The sequence below is a fragment of the Kogia breviceps genome, chromosome 4 (assembly GCF_026419965.1).
Source record: "Kogia breviceps isolate mKogBre1 chromosome 4, mKogBre1 haplotype 1, whole genome shotgun sequence".
In the NCBI taxonomy this organism is placed as follows: Eukaryota; Metazoa; Chordata; class Mammalia; order Artiodactyla; family Physeteridae; genus Kogia; species Kogia breviceps.
The window spans coordinates 84,545,958-84,567,407 of NC_081313.1; the positions used below are offsets into that span (position 1 = coordinate 84,545,958).

Genomic DNA, 21,450 nt, shown 5'->3' on the forward strand with positions numbered 1-21,450 from the left:
TGACCTTCTTTTTTCCTTATCGAAGGTGGAACTTATTTACCCCAACCTTGAATTTGGGCTGTTTAGGTTGACCTGCCTTCCAGATTGGCCCAGGAATGCTCTGGTTTTGGCAGTTAAAGTCCTGAATTCCAGGAAACACCTTGGCCCCAGGCAAGGAGAGATGGTTGGTGACCCTAGTCATCCCTGTGATGTTTTGACCAATGGAACACAGCACAAGTATCTGTAACTTCTGAAGCTGGGCTTTAATAGATCCGTAACTTCTGTCTTCACTACTTGGAACGTTCTTTCTTAGACCTAGTCACCATGTGTGAGGCTACCAAAGAAGCCATATTAGGAGGCCCACTTGGAGGAGAACAAAGGCCCCAGGTCAACAGCCTCAGCTGATCTCCCCTCCAGCAGCTTGACTGTCTTGAAAATGAGACCATTTTGGAAATGTCAGCCATTACACTGCCCAAGATGACAACACATTAAATAAAAAGAGCAGCTTTGTCCACCCACAGATTCATGAGAGATAATTAATGGTGGTTGTTTCTTTAATTCTCCAAGTTTCAGGATGCTTTATTATGCAACAATAGATAATTGAGACAATGAGTGACAAAAGGTCAGCAAGTACTCAGAAGTAAATGTTGAAAAATTAAGTACTGTGTATGGTAGAAAAAGTATTGGACTTGGAAATGCTATGCTGATTTTAAGCTCCAGATCCTCATTTGTTAGCTGAGGGATTTTTAACAAATCATTTACCTTTATTTCCTTATCAATAAACTGGAGATTACAATACCTTACAAATTTGGGGAACTGTCAAGATAATACATACGAAAAATCTTTAAATCACAAAGTACTTCACGAGTACATGACAATGTTACTATATCAATCATAAATGAACAGATCCATCCTGTTATTAAACTTTAAATATAACAATATGCTTCTTTAGAATATGAGTCTTATTATAGAGGGGCAGTTTAGATAGAGGTGAACGTTGCAACTGGTTTCCATGATAGTTTATTAGTAAAATCTATTGACTTCTATCCCAATAGGGAAGAAAAGCAACAAATCCCGTTTCTAGCTTTGCCACATACACTAAAGTACTTTGCACAATATCAAGAAATACCGTTTCATGTTCACTGAGAATCCATATAATTACTTTATACCTCATGAGACTCCTCCACGTTACATTTCACTATGGATCTTTCATTTTACTATTGTAAAGATTCAAAGTTTACTTTGCTTTTACCATTAAATTTGCCTTAGTTTTCCTGTTTTTTGTTTGTTTGTTTGTTGTTGTTGTTCATTTTTCTCTATGAGGGTAGTGTAAAGAGGATAACTCAGAAAATAACACATGGCTTCTAGCTCCTGTGATGACACAGGAAAAAAGTGATTCCCTTGGCAGAAGGCTCTTTGAGAGAATTGTGGAAAAGGGAATGTTGTGTATTAAAGGTATTTATGAGCATAAGATCTGAAATCAGCTGGTTTTGTGGGGGTTGGAGGTTGTTTATGAAAATTTCTTTCTTATTGTTCTCTTTAGTAAATATGCAGAAATACTGAATCATGAAAAGTTAAAAACATTAACCTCACTTTCCAGGTCTTCCTATAGAAATAATTAAAAACAAATCACCATAAAAAACAGAAAGCCGTAATATTTGTGTATCAGAATACATTTTAGAGCATGGAAAAAATAAGGCTGAGTTTTTACAAAACAAAAATATTTTTTATCTTTTTCATGGTTAGTACAATACTGGGGCATTTTAAAACTTGTTATAGAGGATCCATTAAATTTTACTGCTGAAAGTGAGGGAGGAAAATTACACACATGGGGTCTTTAACAGGTTTTATATCTAACAGCTTTGACACTGTCCTACTGATTTTTGTCCCTGCTCTGATGGCTAGCCTTGAGAAGTGCCTGTTGTCTGGAGTCTAATGTCGCAGCAATTAAATTCCCAAAGGAAGCAGCAGCTTTAGAGATGTGATTAGATTGGAGACACTGATGCTTGTTTTGATTTTGAAAATGCATCATCGATCAAGCCTACTGATTTCAGCAACTGCTCTAGCTGAGGGAAGTGTGGGCTTAGCTTCTGGCTTTATATTTAACTTCAGGGAAAATGAAGTCTTACCCTGCCTGTCAAACCTTTACTCTGATACGTGGTCAATGCCTTTAGCAGATAATCCCCAAAATGTCAAATAACCTTTATTTCCCAGAGGTCATGTTGATCTTTTTCTTCTCATTCTGACCTCAGAACAGACCTATTCATTTTACATCTGACATCAGACCAAGAGAAAACAGAATAAGTTTTATCTTTTTTTCCAGGGTCTTGTTGAGATGCTTTTTGTGTGGTTATTACTATGCCTGCCTGCCACCCCTCACCAAAACAGAATGTGTTTCTTGTGTATGTGTGTGCCTGTGTGTTATTATCAATAGTTCAAGGCATGTCAATGAAATTCTAAGCACTTCATTTAAGTCAACTGATTTTTATAAACAAAAGAGAACATCATTGATGTTAGGTAGTCTCCAAATGAGACTAAAAACTCAGCAAGTTTGTAGTTAACTGGCAAAGATCTTCTCCAGCCACCATTTCGGAGCAGATTTCTCTCTCCCACAATTATCAACTTCCTAAATTCCTTAAGATATTCCTCAATGGCCTTGCACATCTGAAAAGGAAGTTAAATGAGTCCACCTATAATACCGAATGCATGATATTTTTATTCATACAAAATTGTCCCCTAATACAGGTGCCTCTGCAAATTAGTCATCACTTATTGAAATTTAATTGACAGAGTAACATACAATGAATATGCATATAATGTGAATTGTGGAACCAAGTGAATATCTGACCAATTGTATAAATAAAGGTAACTAATCCTTACTAGTTAAAATCCCCCAGCTTTCCCTTAAAATTTCCCTTAAAATTTTCCCTCAAAATTACTTTTTACTTTAGCTGCCAAATTATCTTGATGTGTGTCTCAATGTTATTTCAACATTATTTTGGAAACAGAAACTCCAAAAATTAAAAACTACTGTTTTGATTATTTCCATAATAAAAAAACTGTTAGAGAAAAGTACAAGTTTATAGTAAGCCCCTCCTAAAATATTTATATTACATCAAAATATATATTCTTCCTTACATGAAAACTGCCTTTCAAAAAACAAAAAGGATAATACAATGATCAAGCTTGTGTATTCTTGATCCACACAGATATGGCTTCAGTAGCTGGCTTCACCTTCAAGTTTTATGATTTTAGGAAACATACATAAACTTGTTAATCCTCAATTACTTTGACTGCACTTTGGGATTATAATAATACTTAACTCACAGGTTTGTTGTGAGGATATAATTAGAAAATGCATGTGAATCACTTTATTGAGCCAATGGTAATAACAGGAGGACAGTAAATATTAGTGACTGCTAGGCTAGCTGTTCAAGTATAATTTATAAGAAATAATATCTATAAATATCACTTCACTGTAGGAACTAATCCTTATTCACTCATTCATAAATGTTTTCTTGGGTGCCTACTATGAGTCAGCAATATGCTGGGTGCTTAGATTACAAACTAAATTAAGAGAAGTTAGAAATAAAGAGTTTGGGTTAGGGTAAAGAAGAACAATGCACACACAGGCAGAGCAATGGAGAGCTTCATTAGATATTGTGGCAACATCAAGGAAGGACACCCAAATTGACCTGGGCCCCTAGCCCTTCCTAGACAAGTAAAGACAAGCTATGTCACAGAGGATGAGGGGTTGTGTACGGATCAGGGACACTGACTTGGAAGTATGTTCAAGACAGGCTATTATCATGATCAAATGCACAGAGGTGAGAAGTGGCACAGTGCGGAGGCTGTAAGTAAAAGCATGAGACAGAGAATGCAAAGAATGAGAGATGGCCAAATACACAAGGGCCAGTCACTTAGGGCCTTGAATGTCCTTTGTAAGAGGCTCTGACATTGTTTTCTGGATGATAGGTGGCCAGTACTCAGCAATAAGATATAGTCAAACTTTGCCTTTTAAATAGATCATTGTAGCAACAATGGAATGGATGCATTTACAAGGGTCTCTGAGACCGTTTTAGGCTGGGTCCTTAATCTTTGTAGCAGCAGATGATTTAGGTCAAGAAACTGAGTCAAATAAAGAGGTTAAACTAGTGTGTCAGGACCATTATTTGAAGGGAGCTGGTACAGGTACACCCTTCTTTTGCAGCACACTTACCATGACCTCTCCTACCCATCAGGTGCTACTACTACTTCACCTCAAACCACCTCTATGATTAACTGGTTTCAGTGATGCCACTGCAAGAAAATTGAGCTTTTTTAAAAAAATTTCTCGGGCTCTTTAAGTGCATTGGTATTGCTCCGTTTAAATCTGGATCGGATCACCTGGTCAGGAGGACTACGCTGCCGGACGGCGGAGGGTTTCCTCTGTGTTCTCTATCACAGAAATTGAATCCTTTGCAGCCACAGCAGGTTTTCAGGGAGCAGATGTTAAGAGTAAAAGAAGATGAGAATGTTTGATTTTTGCTGGTTGGTTACAAATCAGATTTAGGAGCTAAAAGCTAGGTTTATGTAGAAGAGGTGAAAACCAGAGCCAATCAGTAGAATGTTAACTATCTGGAAACATCTGCTAAAATGCGAACTAATGTCAACAAGGTAGTTTTTCATTTAAGGAGGGAATTTCAAACCAGAAAGATGGGAGACATATTTTTCTTTTTTTTGGGGGGGGGGTGGGAAATAGTATTTCTTGTGTCTCTAATTGTATATATTTAGATGTGCGTAGTCGGCTGGCCGAGTTCATATGGTTTGTACAGCAAAGACATCAGCGGTGTCCTCTCTCCGTGGGGCAGGGGGCCGGGGGTAGGGGGCGGGGGAAGCGGCCTCACCTACAGTTCAGTAAGGGGCCCTTGGCTGCCTTTTTCACAGCGCTTTTGTCTTCCATCTCCTGTTGACACTCCTCATGCTTCTTTTGAGCCAGGTTGGCCTTCTGCTAATGGCTCTCCATCCCCAGCCCCTCGCAGCTGTTATCACCCCACGAGTCTGGTCTCTGCTAAGTATTCTAGAGAACACCGCTCACAACCATGTTACACATGCACACAAACATAAATAAGCATAAAATTTGTGAACAGTGAAAGTCCTAGCTAGAGAAGAAAGGGGCTAAGGATTTTGTGTCCTGAGGGAAAATAAAATAAAATAAAATAATTAGGATGAAGTGATTCAATAATGGACATCATTAATGTTGCACTGATACAGAAAATGAGACTCATTTATCCAAAACACATAGAGAAGGCATTTTAGTATGTGGTCAGGAAGCTTTCATGAGTATGATATCAAAGTTTGATCAATGCTAAACATTTATTTTTTCAGCCACTCAGTATGCATTAGTTTCCAGTGATGTTTGTGATATATAACAATGCAGAGTGGTTTGCAATAAGAGACATAGCTTAATGATCTCAGGATTCATGATCTCAGGATTCCGTAAGAACTTTACCTCCTGGTTTTAATAGAAAAATCAGGGGCTTCCCTGGTGGTGCAGTGGTTGAGAGTCCGCCTGCCGGTGCAGGGGACGCGGGTTCGTGCTCCGGTCCGGGAGGATCTCACATGCCGCGGAGCGGCTGGGCCCATGAGCCATGGCTGCTGAGCCTGCGCGTCCGGAGCCCGCGCTCCGCAACAGGAGAGGCCACAGCGGTGAGAAGCCCGCGTACCACACACACACACACGAAATCAGGACATAAAATGCATACGTAAAATTAAGTATACAATCCTGGAATAGTGACAAAGTGAATTATGTAATATTCTTGACTATTTTATCCATTATTAATATTCAATAATACTACAGGCATCACTGTGGCAGTGATTTGATTATACCAAACTAATATTTTCCAGAGTTTCATTTATCTGATATACAATATTGAAAAAGATGTTACAACATCACATACACACAAACACATATGTGTTTATATAAACATATATACACGTATACATACATACCCAATACATATATACATGCTCAATATATATACATTTATACATACATCTACATACTCAAGATATTGGCAGTTTTTTTCAAATAGGTATTTTCAAATAAGGATATTCTGTAAACAACATATTTTTAAAAAGGAAGATTTAACTGGTGGCTTTCTAATAGAATGAAGAGGAAACAAAGGTGCATTCAAACTACTAGATTTTCCCTCATGAAATGGGAACATTGATGTTATTCATACACAGAAATAGCTATACTTCCAGCAAGTTTAGGAGAAGCATATTAGAGAGCTGTGAAGTATTTATTAATAAGTAAAACTGTGAAATAGTATGCATCTGCGGACCTAGAATGATTTCATTCTGTTGACTAGTAACTTCTACAAAAGCAAAGTTAATATTTCTTTCTGGGTATGTGGAGACAATTGATTCAAGTAAATAATTTGAAATTTCATAAACAGTGGCTGATGGAGATCCTGCCTCTGATTTTATTGTGGATTTATATTAGCATTGTTTTCTTTTCTTTTTATTGACATTTTAGAAGACATTTAGATTTAATAATATTTTAAAAATACAGGTCTTGGTATCCATTGAAGATTAAGAAAAAGAGGAAGGAGGGAGGGAGGAAGGAAAAGAAGAAAGGAGAGAGAATGAGAAAGGAGAGAGAAAGAAATTGAAAGTAAAAGACAAAAGGAAGAGATAGAAAAAATAAAATATGAAAACGACATTTTCCAATAAATAACATTTAATGGCAATGCACATGTTTTCATGTAAGAACTGTATAACAGAAAAAAATACTGTGAGCTTAAGTACAATCTCAAGATTGTCAGGAGAACTGATTAATTTTGCTCTCATTCCCATTTTCTCAACAATCTTTGTCTTCAGAGTGGATAAATGCAGTGTCACTCTGGGTTCACTTGGCAATCTTAAAATTGTCACAAGAATGGATTGGGTGCCGTTTTCTCTTCTTGTTACAATCTTTGTCATGAGCTCTCACAGACCTTTTAATGCTTGATATGCTCTCATTCTCATTACATATTCTCATTCCCATAACAAAGATTATAATGAAAGAAGAAAATGTCATAAAATTAATCCATTCTCATAACAGTCTGTAACGAGGGCAGAAAATTGAGCAAAATTAATCCATTCTCATAACAATCTGAAGATTGTAATGAGAACAGAAAATGGCATGAAATTTATCCTTCTTGTGACAATCTTTAAATTGTAACAGGGCAGAAATGGGATACAAGATTAACAAGCCCTCAGGACAAAGGCTCTAACTAGAACTGAAAATCATGCAAAATTAATTTGTGTTGTGTGTGTGTGTCTGTGTGTGTGTCTGTGTGTGTGTGTGTGTGTGTCTGTGTGTTTGACAAAGGCCTGAAAGCCTGATATTATAATGCCTGATTCCATTGGGATGTCATATTAAAATCAGTAACTATTTTAATGTGCCTTAAAATACTAGAGCCTGACACCTTTGCTAAGATGGTGAATTAAAACAAATATGGATGTTCACTCTTTAAGTAGACCCTTGAGGGCAAAATTGTTTTAGTAAGTAGAATGCTAAAAAAGTGGAACTTGTTATTGAATTCATGAATTCATGAATAACCTATTTGTTATCCAGTAACTTTAATTTTAAAATCTTTTTTTTAATGAATAGCATGGTATATTTAGCCTGATATAGAGCAACAGTTGTGTGATTACGAATCTTAATACATTTGTATATACAACTGACCCATGTATTTGTCTGTGTGTAAACTATAGTTTACCTTACTGTGACTCATTTCCACTAGCAAACATAAGAGGTCTAATATCCAGGTTTTTGATTTACACTAACTTTAAAAATAATTTACCTAATGTATAATTTCTTCACTTTAGTCACTTAATGAATTGAAATTATAATTGCCTTTCAAAATGTTTTAGTTTTAAATATTCTCAATTTCTAAAAGGAAACTAAGGTCAGACAGTACTTGCATAGAGCTGCAAATCTATTCAGCTCAAGCAGAACATGAACAGCTTTTTATTTGCCTTAATAACTGAAGTATAAACAATGTAGTGAATTAATGTGCTAATTATTCTTATGAAGGCACACATATTTGTGCATAGAATGGGGCTTTTAAAATACTTGTTTAGCACTTGTGATAAAACAGCCATTATAAATGGATTTATGAATTTATGCATACTTTATAACAACTATAAACTTTTTTCTGTGAGTACAGGGCTTATTACAAACAAGCAATAATTTCAATAGCTTAAACAACAGCCCATTGTTTTAAAGATATATACTAGGAGCTAATAATGAATGACAGTAATATTAAATACTTTTAAAACTTTTATTTTTATGGTATCAAAATGAAAAGCCACATTTATATTGTTGTTTTCCCTCTTTAAGGCTCGTACCTCCGAAGACATTTCAGAAAATTGTATGTCAGTGAGACTGCGATAAATTATTGGGACACAAATCTATTTTGTGGTATTTTCCTGAACCTTTAAAAGGAAATATCTATTTGAAAAACCTCACTGTTACATATAATTATATCACTAGTTGAGAATACAGTATTGAACATCAACTGTCTTAAACATAAAAGATAGTATTTCCATACATTGGAGGTACAGTTAGCATGTTTAAAAATAGACTCATTTTTAGTTGTAGCTATTAGGTTTTTCATATCTGGAGACTAGATTTGAATGACTTGTTAAACTCTATCTTCTACTGTTTCTTTTGACAAGAATATGTAGCTGTAACTATAATTAAGAGTGCTTTTTTGATAAAAATATCATTAAAGTCTTGGTCAAAATAAGTAAATCTGGACATGGTCATTGCTCCATATTTTGAGAAACATGCCATGCCTGGGCTTAAATTGCCACCCATTTTTCTACATCCAGAGGGAAGATAAATATAGTGATTCATAGTACTTGTGAAACCTTCAGAAAGTAAACCTTTGCTTCATGGAAAAATGAGAAATTTGGGAGGTTGCACTTTTCATCATCAACAAAAGCTATTTTTGTAGACCAAAGAAGAAATGAAAAACTTTTCATTTATTTAGCTGTTCCTGGAAAGGTTGTAAAAGGTCCTATCATGAAAGACGAAAAGGAAGAGCTGTTCATAGAAAGCTTTTAAAGAACAAACATCATAAGCACAGATTCATATGGTAGGTGGAATATTGTAGGAAGGTGCAGGGGGCAAAAGCACCAGGATATGTTCCCAGAAAGAGGAGCCTCTTCTCTGTATTTTTTCCATTGTTCCCACCTTTTATATACTGAGCTATAGGTATGTTCCAATTTAATGCACTATTCTGCGTGGAAATACAAGTTTTCCAAAAAATATAAATGAGTATAAGTTATCTTAAAAATCAGTTTTACTAAATAGTACACCATGGGGCAGCTTTAAAAAGTATGCTCCTATAATTAGTGTGATATGTGCCATTATCAAAATGTGTTCATTTTTCAAGGTAGGCTCCTCCTAATTTTACTGCTAAGGTACTCCAAAGTCTTTTTATCTGAATTTATTGATAGAAGAACCAAATGTCTATAACTCTTATTAGGAAATAAAAATAGCCATTCTGAAATAGGCAAAATGGAAGATTTTTGTTATAGCATAATTATTAAGTTGTACATGAGAGGAATGGAAAAAAGGTAATAGTCAAAGGAAAAATAAAATAGTATTCAGTATTCACCTGGTGGACAGAAGTTTTCTTAAAATAAAGACACTTAGTCTTGTAATGTAGCTGTGTTTCCTTAGTAAGGAATATCCCTCCAAACTTTGTCAGTCTTTGAGTGTGGATATGATTCAAGGTAAAGACGAGGTTGTTAACTAGGTGGTAGTGAGAACTTTCCATCCAATTTCTCAAGGACCTCTTACCCTTGAAGTTGCTCCAGTTTCTTCTACATATGTTTCTTCCTATACGTAAGGAACCATTGCTCCATCCCAAGAAGATCCTGCTCGGTGGGTACGTCCCCTCACATCATTGCAAATGGAAGGGGTCATTGTCTCCAGCTCTAGATACTCCTTGGAAACCATGGGTGTTAACTCTCTACTGTGGTAGCTGTGTTCCCTGAGAAACACAGTCTCTTTCTCTAGTTTAGAACTATGGGTAGGTTTGTCCATCTGCCTTATTTTTTAACTTATTAAATATTTAACTTTTTGGTGATGGTTCCCTGTCTGTAATTGTTTGCATGAATAACAGGGATGTTTCTCAGGGACCTAGTCTGCTAAGGCTAGGGCTCTAAGACAAAAAACTGTTTTCTCATTCTTACGTTATTTTGGCATTGCTTTATGTTTTCCACATCATTGTGCCTATCAAGGTTACTTAACAGTAATGGCAGAAGTTCCCATTGAGTTCCTTTAGTTTATTCTGTTCTGTCCCCCAAAATTTATTTTTTTAATTTTTCTGTTTATCAACCACTTTTCTCAAATTATATTTAGGTTTTACACTCCTCTGAGAGTTTTCAAACTGGGATATATAAACTTTATATATTAAATCCCTAAATGAGAACTAAATGCTGAATATGAATAAAAACTCATTGAAAAGATACAATTGTACACTACACCAGATAAAACTCAATATGTTCAGCTAGTAAAATGATCACTGTGTATTTCTTTAGCAATACTAAAATCATAAAGTAATTCTGCTGTGTCTTAAGTAGCATAGGTAATTTCCCCAGGATTTCATTGATGATGTGCAGCATTGCACTTTACTTCATTTTAATAAGAATGAGACAGGTGACACACTGAGTCCAGCATTGTGAATGGAGAGAAAGTGCTTTGTTTAGACATAGTAGAAAAATACTACTTTATATATAGGCATTTATTTAGGCTTTATTTCAGACATTTTAACAATTATACCCTATCACTTCTGATAGCTGTTTCTGAAAAGCAAAACCTGTCTTGAAAACTAGTCCTGAGTCCTAATAGCTCTGACACTTCGGATAATGCCTTATAAGAGACAAGAAAATAAGCATGGCCTCTTCCGCCGCCGCCGTGGGAATGGAAACATCTACCCCACGTGCCGGAAGCCAGCTAGTGCCGACGGCGGCGCGCCACTCCGCGTCGTACCGAACCGAGCACCTACGGCTGTCATCGCGAGACAAGCTCGCTGAAATGGCCGCAACCAGTCAAGGAAACTTTGAGGGAAATTTTGAGTCACTGGACCTTGCAGAACTTGCTAAAAAGCAGCCGTGGTGGCGCAAGCTGTTTGGGCAGGAATCTGGGCCTTCAGCTGAAAAGTATAGCGTGGCAACCCAGCTGTTAATTGGAGGTGTCACTGGATGGTGCACTGGTTTCATATTCCAGAAGGTTGGAAGGTTGGCCGCCACAGCTCTGGGAGGTGGATTTTTCCTGCTGCAGCTCGCCAACCATACCGGCTACATCAAAGTGGATTGGCAGCGGGTAGAGAAGGACGTGAAGAAAGCCAAGGAGCAGCTGAAGATCCGCAACAGCAACCAGATACCTACGGAGGTCAAAAGCAAAGCAGAGGAGGTGGTGTCGTTTGTGAAGAAGAATGTTCTAGTGACTGGTGGATTTTTCGGAGGCTTTCTGCTTGGTATGGCATCCTAAAGAGGATGACTTCACTTCCTTATTCCTGGCTTTTCCAGCCAGCAGCCTTTCACTCCATCATAGGATAGCAAGTCTCTCCTCTTCGTCCTCTTCTCCCTCTTCTCCCATGCCTTCCTTCCTGCCATGGCATATCTGAATGGCTTCTGTAGGCATCTGTTGGTACAAGTGGATAACAGCCCCACCATGACCTTGACGGCAACGGAAGAGACAGTGGACATTGACCCTTCTCCCAGCACAGTCCCCCTTGACTAATCTGTAGGTCAGCAGGAATATTCCTTTCTCCCCCTATGTAAGATACTTACCAGAACATGGTACAAGGTGGCTCACCATGGAGCGTGAGTGGATCCTCAAAGGTTGTCCCAAACTTGATTTGGAAAAGAAATAAGCATATAAGATACCTTACTATGTTCTTCATGGAAAGGAACTGAATACATTGGCCTTTAAGCATGAAAGATTTTGGTATCTTGGTGTCTACTTTTGTAGTAGATTTTAGGTTACAGAACGAGAACTACTTATACTGGCTCTAATTATCCTGACAAAATGGCAGCATGTGCGCTACAGTTGAAATATCTGCATACGGATTGAACTTGTTCTAAAGATACATATGCTGAGCTGAAGGTATTGTGGGAAGGTCTTTGGGAAACCAACCAATAGATACATTTAGGATGGTCAGACTTAGTGAATCACTTAGAGGCATTCAGGTATTATCTAGGGATGTATTCCATCCATCATACAGGATAATGCATCTCATGATGGTTTCTAAAGGATTTATTTATGGTAAAATAAGTGACTTTAGGTGGAAGAGGGAAGAAGCTCTGGGATTTTTGTTTAATAGGAAAGGTTTTAAGCTTTGAAATGTGAAATATTCTTTACCTCGTCAAAACATCAGGGGTAGCCATAGCGCCTCTGTGCCAGTTCTACTATTTATCCAGTTGGTATGAAATATATAACGTTTGAACCAGAGTTTTCAAATGGTGACATTCCACACATTAAGAATTGAGAACAGTAGCAACAGCACATGTGAAATAAATTATTTCTATCATCAAAGGTAATGTGCTGTCTCAGGATGACCCCAACTCTTAGAATTTCTCTTTAAAATAAAAGTTTATAGATATACCCATGCTTAGAAACTTAACACATTTTTCTGTAATGGCCTTCTATTGTACCATCTAGGAGACCCACTGCAGGAAGGCAAGGCTTGTGTCTTCACCATTATATCCATGGAGCCAAGCACTTAATAAGAACTCAGTATCTGTTGAATATATGAATAATGAGCTCATAGAAAAGTATCTGGAAAAGGCACTGAGCCACAGGATTTGTGAGACTTCATGAGTTCTGAAAATTCAGAAAACTTGGAATTAACTTCTTAAACTTGCAGGTGATCCTTTGCAAAATGTATGTTTTTAAGGCCTTCCTTTTAAAGTGTTTGCCTTTTAACTTACCTTAGGAATGATGTATTGAATTTGGAAATTGTAGCTACTAGTGGATGTGTGGAATGTTTTAGAATTCATCCATTTGCATTTTTCTCCTTATGGTAGTATTTTAAGGCAACATTGTTTTGCTTGTAACATGTATGAATTATATACAAATCATAATGGTATTAGCCATGTCGTTCCATAAAAAAAAAAAAAAAAAAAAAAAAAAAAAGAAAATAAGCATGAGCACTAAAACTGGAGTTAGGGAGGGAAAAGTCTCAGTAGGGTGGAGGTGAGTCACACTTTAAAAAAAAATCAAGAGGGATCAGTTTTATTTCACTTTCCAGATGTTTTCAGGTTCTATTATAAAGCCAAAGGTGTTAAAAAGTACTTCTGTCTTCTTTGTCACCTTTTTTTCTTCTTAGTAGAATATAAATTGATTTTGGTAATTTAAGGTAATTGAACTGATTAACATTTAAAAATACATTTCTACTAATTGTCAGTAAAACTTTTCTTTTTAGAACTGTGTTGAACATTATGACAGACTCTTTCTAGAGCTTTGTTTAAAGTCTAGTAATTGACAGATTAATAAAATATTTATTAATAAAACAAATACGTAGTTCATAGAAGGGAAATGTGCAAATAATAATGCAATTTGCTCATCTATTTGCTTTTAAATATAAATACCTTTGGGATAATAAAAGGAATTATTTTTTCCATTTAATGATGATTTCTCTTCAGTCAGTGAGTAATTTTCTCTCTCTTCCAGGTATAGTGAAGGTCCAGTCTATTTCAGAGTCAGCTCCACCAATGAAATAGAATGAAGGAGAGGGCAAAGCAGTGAGTTTAAGTTTGTGACATCTTGTGCCTAGAGAGTGTAAATCTATCATCAGTTGTAAGTGGGGGGACTTAGACATTCCATGTTAGACATAAAATAATTAAAATATTTAGGTGGGCATGACTTACTTGAAGTGCAGTTTGTTGTTTTCTATCTTGATTTGTACAGTTTGGGAACTGTACAAAGAGGAGGATATCAAACCATGACTAATGTTGGCAGTTTATTCAGCTGATCTCGTTTATTTTTGATGCATACCTGAAAGGTTTCCAAAGCTGCATATTTTCAGTGTTATCTTTATTATTGTTTCCTTCTGATTGTTCAGGTCCTCTTCCTCCCAAAATTGACATTCTGTAGCAGAGGAACCATTGTTGGATTACCTCTGCATTTCCACAGAAGTCCTTCTTACCCCAAAGCTGCCACTCTGCTGTATCCTTACAAGGAAGCGAGAAGCGGCGATGAAAACTATGTCCAGAATTTGGTCACCGTGTAGAGGCAGTATCCCTCTGTTTTGTTTCTGAACAGAGACATTTTATTGAAACATAAAGTGTGTTTTAAGAATATTAATGAAGTGTAAATGTTATTAAAACAATGCTAAAGCATTGTTTGATATTAATGTATTAAATGTGAAACTGATAATGAATTACATAATTTATTACATTTAATATGTATGGAAAAGGATCTTGGGGTATGCACTTCAAAATCCACTATATACTGTATTTTTATCTTCTCCTGATACTTTAATATTTCTTCAGTTTGAAGATTGTTGATCATTTCTAAAGAAAATAGAGCTTCACTAATAGACTTACATTTTAATGTTTAACTCATGTCCTTATGAACGGAGAATCAATGAAAGAATTAGAGAAAAAATTTTATTTGTGATTGCCTAAATTAATCATGTGAACTAGTTAATTTATACTGATTATAAGCAGAAAAAATCATAATGTTTAACTGTAAAATATCTCATTCATTATTTTATTCCCGTCAATCAAGAAAACATATCTTTAAGATGGAAATATTATTTTAGCTTTTCCTTGTAAAGCCTTCTCCATGGATATAGATGTTCCTATTTAACCTTCATGTTGTAGTTTGCATCAACATATTTTCTTATTAAAAATAAGTTTATTTAAAATTATGCAAATAATATATTTAAATTTTTAAATTAAACAATTGTATGGTCAGGCCACTCAAGATGGCCGTTCTCTTGCTCTCTGTGCATACCCTGCCGAACCAGTGCCTGCTTCACCTACACCCTACTCACCTGACTGACCTTCCTACATATTTGCCCCAGGCCTAGCTAGTGATTGGGCTGTGAAGGGCATACCCCTCCGCTGGTTTCCCTGGTAACTAATGAGCCCACCTGACTTCATTTTCCCTATAACTGGTAATCTCTCATTCCCCTCAGGAGTGAAGGCTGCCACCATGTCCTGCCTGCCTTCTGCTGCACACGGTGGGGTGTCACTCCAGGACCTGGCTTCAAACGTGTAAGCTCCTGCATTCATTAAACCATTGATGGCTCTGTTGCTACTCTGGGCTCTATCTTCAGTCTTGAAGCTGGGCAACTGCAGGCCTGCGGGGTGGAGCCCAACATCAATGTATGCACATATAGAGTCAAAATTATTGTTTGAGATTTCATTGAAAATTTTCACTCATGTACACACACCTGCATACATATGGATTTATATTATATCTATTTTTCTTGATTTTTTTCATTTAGTATGTCATACAGACAAAAATAAGGCTTGAATATGATCAAAATACATGGAAAATTTCTCTGGTTTTTAAAATGGAGTACTATTCTATTTATTGTTGCTGCATAAAAATTGACTCCAAAACTTAAGGACTTAAAGCAACAACAGTCATTTTATTATTTCTCACAGTGTCTGTGGGTCAGGAATTTGGGAATGCACTAGCAGCATAGTCTGGCTACAGGTCTTCCTTGAAGTTGCAGTCAGATGGTGAGTAAAGCTGGAATAGCAGGTGACTGGAGAAGCTAGGGGCTTTGCTAGACATCTCTTTTTTATGTATTTTCCTTGTTTGGTTTTAGTATCAGCCTTATGCTGGTTACATAGAATGAGTTAGAAAGCGTTTCTTGGTTTTCTAATCTATGGAAGATTGGGGGGAATATTTGATATTAGATCTTCCTTAAATAGTTCAAAGAATGCATCAGGTGGAGCCATCTGACCCAGTGCTTTTCTTTTTTAACACGGATTTTATATGAGTTAAATTTCACTTACAGATGTAGGATTATTCAACTTTTATATTCATTTTGTATCAGTATTGGTAAATTGAATTTGTAAGAAATTTGTCTGTTTTATTAAAAATTCTAAGTTATTGGTAAAATGGTATATGTAATAGCCTGTTATTATATTTTTGGTATTTACAATAAATATTGTGGTGTCCCTATTTTCATTCTTCATACTGCTAATTTGTATATTCGCATATATTCTTGATCTCTTCTGTTAGGTGTTTATCGATTTTATTATTCTTTTCAAAGATCCACCATTTGGCTCTACTGATTTTGTCTATTATATGTCTATTTTTGTTCTTTGATATTTCCTCATTTTTAAAAATTATTCTTTCCTCTTTTATACTTTAGCTTTAATTTTCTGCTCTTTTGATAACTGCTTGAGTTGGAAGCTTAGATAATTTATTTTTAAACATTCTTCTTTTATAATACATGCTTTTAAAGCTATAAAAGTCCATATGAACACACTGCTCTAGGTACATTACACAAGTTTTGATATGTTGAATTTTCATTATCTTTCAGCTCAAAGTATTTCATAATAAAATCTATTGCTTTCTTTTTTTGGTTCCTTAAAAGTAGTTTCCTTAGTTTCCAAACACCTGCTGAAAGATACAGTAGTTATTCTACTAGTGGGTTCTTCATTATACAGTTTTTTTTTTAAACAGCTGAGAGTTTCTTTGTGGCTCAAATTAAGATCTACTTTGGTATATGTTCTGTATGTACTTCAAAAGAAAGTTTTCTTTCTTCTACAAATGTAGGTAAAATGTTTTATAAGGGTCTATCAGAGAAAGTTAGTGAATTATATTGTTCAAATCTTTTTTACTGGTAATTTTTATTTGCATCATCTCTGGTACTGAGAGATATGTGTTTGTTAAAATCTACAGTCAGGATTATTGATTTCTTTCTCTCTAAATCCTGTTTTGTTTATGTGTTTTGAAACTGTATGTCCTGGTGTGTATCAAAATTGTATTTTTATGTCTTCATGTTGAATTAAGCCATTTATCACTACGAAATATTTTCTTTATATCCTATGAACTTCTGGCCTTAAGGATTATTTTATCTGATATTGATATTTGCAACAGATACTTTTGTTTCCACATGGGAACTATTTTTTCATCCATTTGCTTTCAAGTAAATTGTGCCCTCCTTTACAGTGGTGTGTGTGTGTGTGTGTGTGTGTGTATCAATATATAATACATATTATAATTATATAGCATATTCTATTACATATATAAAATTTATACAATCTGAATATGTCAATCCTTTTTTTTCTTTTATTTATCAAATTTTAAATCAATATTTTATTAACTTTTAGCTTTTGATTGTACCTACTTTTATTGTTTTATTAATTGTTACTCTAGAGATTATAATATTCACTTTTTCATTTATTAAAACTGCATTAAACCAATGCATGAGCCACTTTCTAAATGATGCCACAGATAGACTCCATTTACCCTTCATGTGTCATTTTTTCTATTGTTATCTTATGTTTTACTGGGTTTTTTGTTTGTTTGTTTGTTTGTTTTGCGGTACGTTGGCATCTCACTGTTGTGGTCTCTCCCATTGCGGAGCACAGGCTCCGGATGCGCAGGCTCAGCGGCCATGGCTCACGGGCCCAGCCGCTTTGCGGCATGTGGGATCTTCCCGGACCCGGGCACGAACCCATGTCCCCTGCATCGGCAGGCGGACTCTCAATCACTGCACCACCAGGGAAACCCTTATGTTTTACTTTTATATATGCTATAAATTCTACAATAAATTATTTTCATTATTTTAATGTCAATATTCATTGTATTTATCTTCAATAACAAAAAAACAAACAACCCAATTGAAAAATGGATAGAAACCTAAATAGACATTTCTCCAAAGAAGACATACAGATGGGCAACAGGCTTATGAAAAGATGCTCATCATCTCTAATTATTAGAGCAATGCAAATCAAAACTACAATGATATACCATCTCACACCGATCAGAATGGCCATCCTTAAAAAGTCTACGAGTAAATGCTGGAGAGGGTGTGGAGAAAAGGGTACCCTCTTACACTGCTGGTGGGAATGTAAATTGGTGCATCCACTATGGAAAAGGGTATGGAGGTTCCTCAGAAAACCAAAAATAGAGTTGCCATATGAACCAGCAATCTTAACTCCTGGACATATACCCAGACAAAACTATAATTCTAAAAGATACATGCACCCCTATGTTCATAGCAGCACTATTTACAATAGCCAAGACATGGAAAAACCTAAATGTCCACGGACAGATGAATGGATAAAGAAGATGCAGTATATATATATATATATATATATATATATATATATATATATATATACACACACACACACACACAATGGACTATTAATCAGCCATTAAAAAGGATGAAATAATGCCATTTGCAGCAACATGGATGGACCTAGAGATGATCACATTAAGCAAAGTAAGTCAGAAAGCAAAAGACGAATACCGTATGATGTCACTTATATGTGGAATCTAAAATACGACACGAACATATTTACAAAACAAAAACAGACTCACAAATATAGAGAAAAGACTTGTGGTTGACAAAGGGGAGTAGGAGTGGGGGAGGGAAGGATTAGGAGTTTGGGATTAGCAGATGCAAGTAGTATATATAGGATGGAAAAACAACACGGTCCTACTGTACAGCACAGGGAACTATATTCATATCCTGTGATAAACCTTAATGGGAAAGAATATGAAAAATATATGTATGTATGACTGAGTCACTTTGCTGTACAGCAGAAATTAAACACACCATTGTACATCAACTGTACTTCAGTAAAAATTTTAAAATATTCATTGTATATCATTTTGAAAATTTTTGGTCTTTCTTGTGGTTTTATGGTTTCATCTGGATGCTTTACCTTCAGCATAAATAACTACTGTATTTCTTGTAGCTCAGATCTGCTGGAGACAAATTATTTCAGCTTTTCTTTTTCTTTATTTATAAAAACTCTATTTTGCCTTTGTTTTTGAATAATATTTTATTGACATTTATATCTTTCAACACCTTAAATCTGTAATTCCGTTGTATTCTGCCTTCTATAGTTTTTGATGAAAAGCCAGCTTCAATGGTATTTTTTAAAGTAATTTGTCTTTTTATTCCTTCAACTGTTTTTACATATTTTCTATCTGAATTTGTGTTTAGCAATTTTACTATAGTGCACTTATCTGTGATTTTTTTGTAGTTATCCAGCTTCATGTTCACTGAACTGCTTGAACCTATGGTTTTGAATCTTTCAACATTTAGAAAATTTTTAGTCCTTTTTCATCAATATTACTTTTTAAATATTCTCCTCTTGTCCCTTCTTGTATTATTTTATATATATTACATATATTTCAAATATTTTGAGCTGCTTCACATGTATCTTTTTGTTCTTCCTCTTTTTCCATTTTTTTCTATAAGCTTCAGTTTGGATATTTTCTACTGATCACTACACCTATCTTCTGTTGGTTACAGGCTTCTGTTGAACACATCCATCTAGTCTTTAGGTATTGTATGTTGCATTTATAGAAAGTAACTTAGATTCTTATTTTTATTGATTCCAAATATATTTTGAAATTATTTCTTTCCCTCCATTTTGTCCATATTTTATTACATTTTATTTAATGTATTAACCACAATATTTAGAAATCTTTGCCTGATACATCCAATATATGATCATCTCCGGTTCTGCTGCTATCGACTAATAAGCTTTGGAAATGTTGGCCACACTTCTAAGTTTATCTTCTCTCATAGATTGTGGCCCTAAATTGGTTATTTCTCATCATCTACCAAGTGTTTCTTTATATATTTAGCCAGTTTTAAAAATAGTGGGTTTTTTTTTTAAGTTGCTTTATATTGAGGGAATGAGCCTGATACTAGCTTTTAGATCATGACTGGAACTGCAAGTTGTGTTGGTGAAAGGATTTTCTTCTTCTTTCATGTGGAAAGGGCAGGATCAGCCCTTTTACCCAGGATCAAGATCACAATCTCTTGAAGATATCTGTTGGTTCAGATGCTTCATTCCCTGTCAACCAGCAATAGGTTCAGTTTTCTCCTCACAGAGTCAGACTTTGTCCTAACAGTTTAAACTTTAATTCTCCCGTGGGAATAACAAGAAGTTCTGCCAAATGTTTTTCGCTGGCTCTGTATGTGTGTGTTCTCTTGTGAGCAAAATACTTCAGAATCATGTGACCCATCATAATCCCTTCTTCACACTGTATTAGAGTAATCAACTTCTTCATTGATTTGTTGTTTTAGCTGGCCTTTTATTTTAGATTTAAATAATTATGATCAAACATACCGTAAGTATGAATGCATCAACTGTGAATTTTAGAATAAATGATAGAATAAAATCAAACATTCTGTTCAGCTCCTATATTTTGCAATATTGCTACACAGTAGGTTAATCTACCAATATACAAGAATCAACGTTAGAGACTGTGTCATTTCTGATGTACAAAGATCCTATTGTACAGTACCTGTTCATCTGACATGGAGGTGTACTTTCATTTATTTGTGTTTTTAATTGTCAATACAAAATAATTGAGTGTCTACTGTGAAAATTCTATGGAGATCTAGGCCTGAAATCTCTGAGTCTCATGAACCTTAAGTTAGAGCCTTCAGAATCTCTGAGAGGCATACAGGCCATGGAAATTGGAATTTGAAAACTAAATACTTAATAGAAAGTATGCCAATAACAGATCAAATAAACATAAAATGTTCTATTCCAATTCACAATTTTAGAGCTCCATGGAACAGTTTTCTAAACTTATGTTTAAGTTAGTAAGCCAACACTGCAGCTATTGCTTTTAGACATGAGAGGATTGTCTTCTGGTTCATTCACTTATTGGTAATTACATAACACAGTCTTAAAAACTATGTTAATTTTTCTTTTCTATGCCTGAACTTCAGGGACATTATTTAATAAGATTTTACATTTGACTTGATTTCCAAGAGGGATATACACATAATATAATAATACTTATTCTAAAATTGTGTATTTTTGACTTGACTTGATTTCCAAGAGGGATATACACATAATATAATAATACTTATTCTAAAATTGTGTATTTTTGCAAAGGGTAATTATAAATATTATTAAAAAGGGAAATTACCATATTTCATGCCTAGTCCTCAAATTCCTCCTGCAAGAAATATTTACATTATTTTAAGCCATTTTGCAGTACCTGGAAATAATACAAAGTCTAGTAAGAATCACTAAAATAGTGTAATAGAGATATCTCAATTTATAAATTTTGGTGACTGATTAAATTCCCTGAGTGCTGGTTTATAAACAGAATACTAATTAAAAGTATATAGATTTTAAAAAGTAGAACTCCAAGTCAGGTAAACTTATCTTTTTTAGGAGCAGGCTAACCAAAGAAAGACGGATATTGCTCCAGGCTTCATATGAAACTTAATATTTATAAGTAAA

The 21,450-nt window shown here is 35.2% G+C and overlaps 1 protein-coding gene and 1 long non-coding RNA gene across 2 annotated transcripts in view; both read left to right on the forward strand.

Moving 5' to 3' along the window:
• The window catches only part of LOC136794036 (uncharacterized), a 53,296-nt gene extending 38,041 nt beyond the window's left edge, over positions 1 to 15,255 (forward strand). The window contains exons 2-3 of the long non-coding RNA XR_010840205.1: positions 13,700 to 13,770; positions 15,171 to 15,255. This is a non-coding gene — a long non-coding RNA (uncharacterized lncRNA). The remainder of the gene's footprint in view (positions 1 to 13,699; positions 13,771 to 15,170) is intronic.
• LOC131754542 (FUN14 domain-containing protein 2) lies at positions 10,943 to 13,125 on the forward strand. The gene has a single exon (XM_059060293.2). The coding sequence runs from the start codon at positions 10,946 to 10,948 to the stop codon at positions 11,513 to 11,515; it is 570 nt and encodes a 189-aa protein (XP_058916276.1). The 5' UTR covers positions 10,943 to 10,945; the 3' UTR covers positions 11,516 to 13,125.
• Positions 15,256 to 21,450: the final 6,195 nt, after the last annotated feature.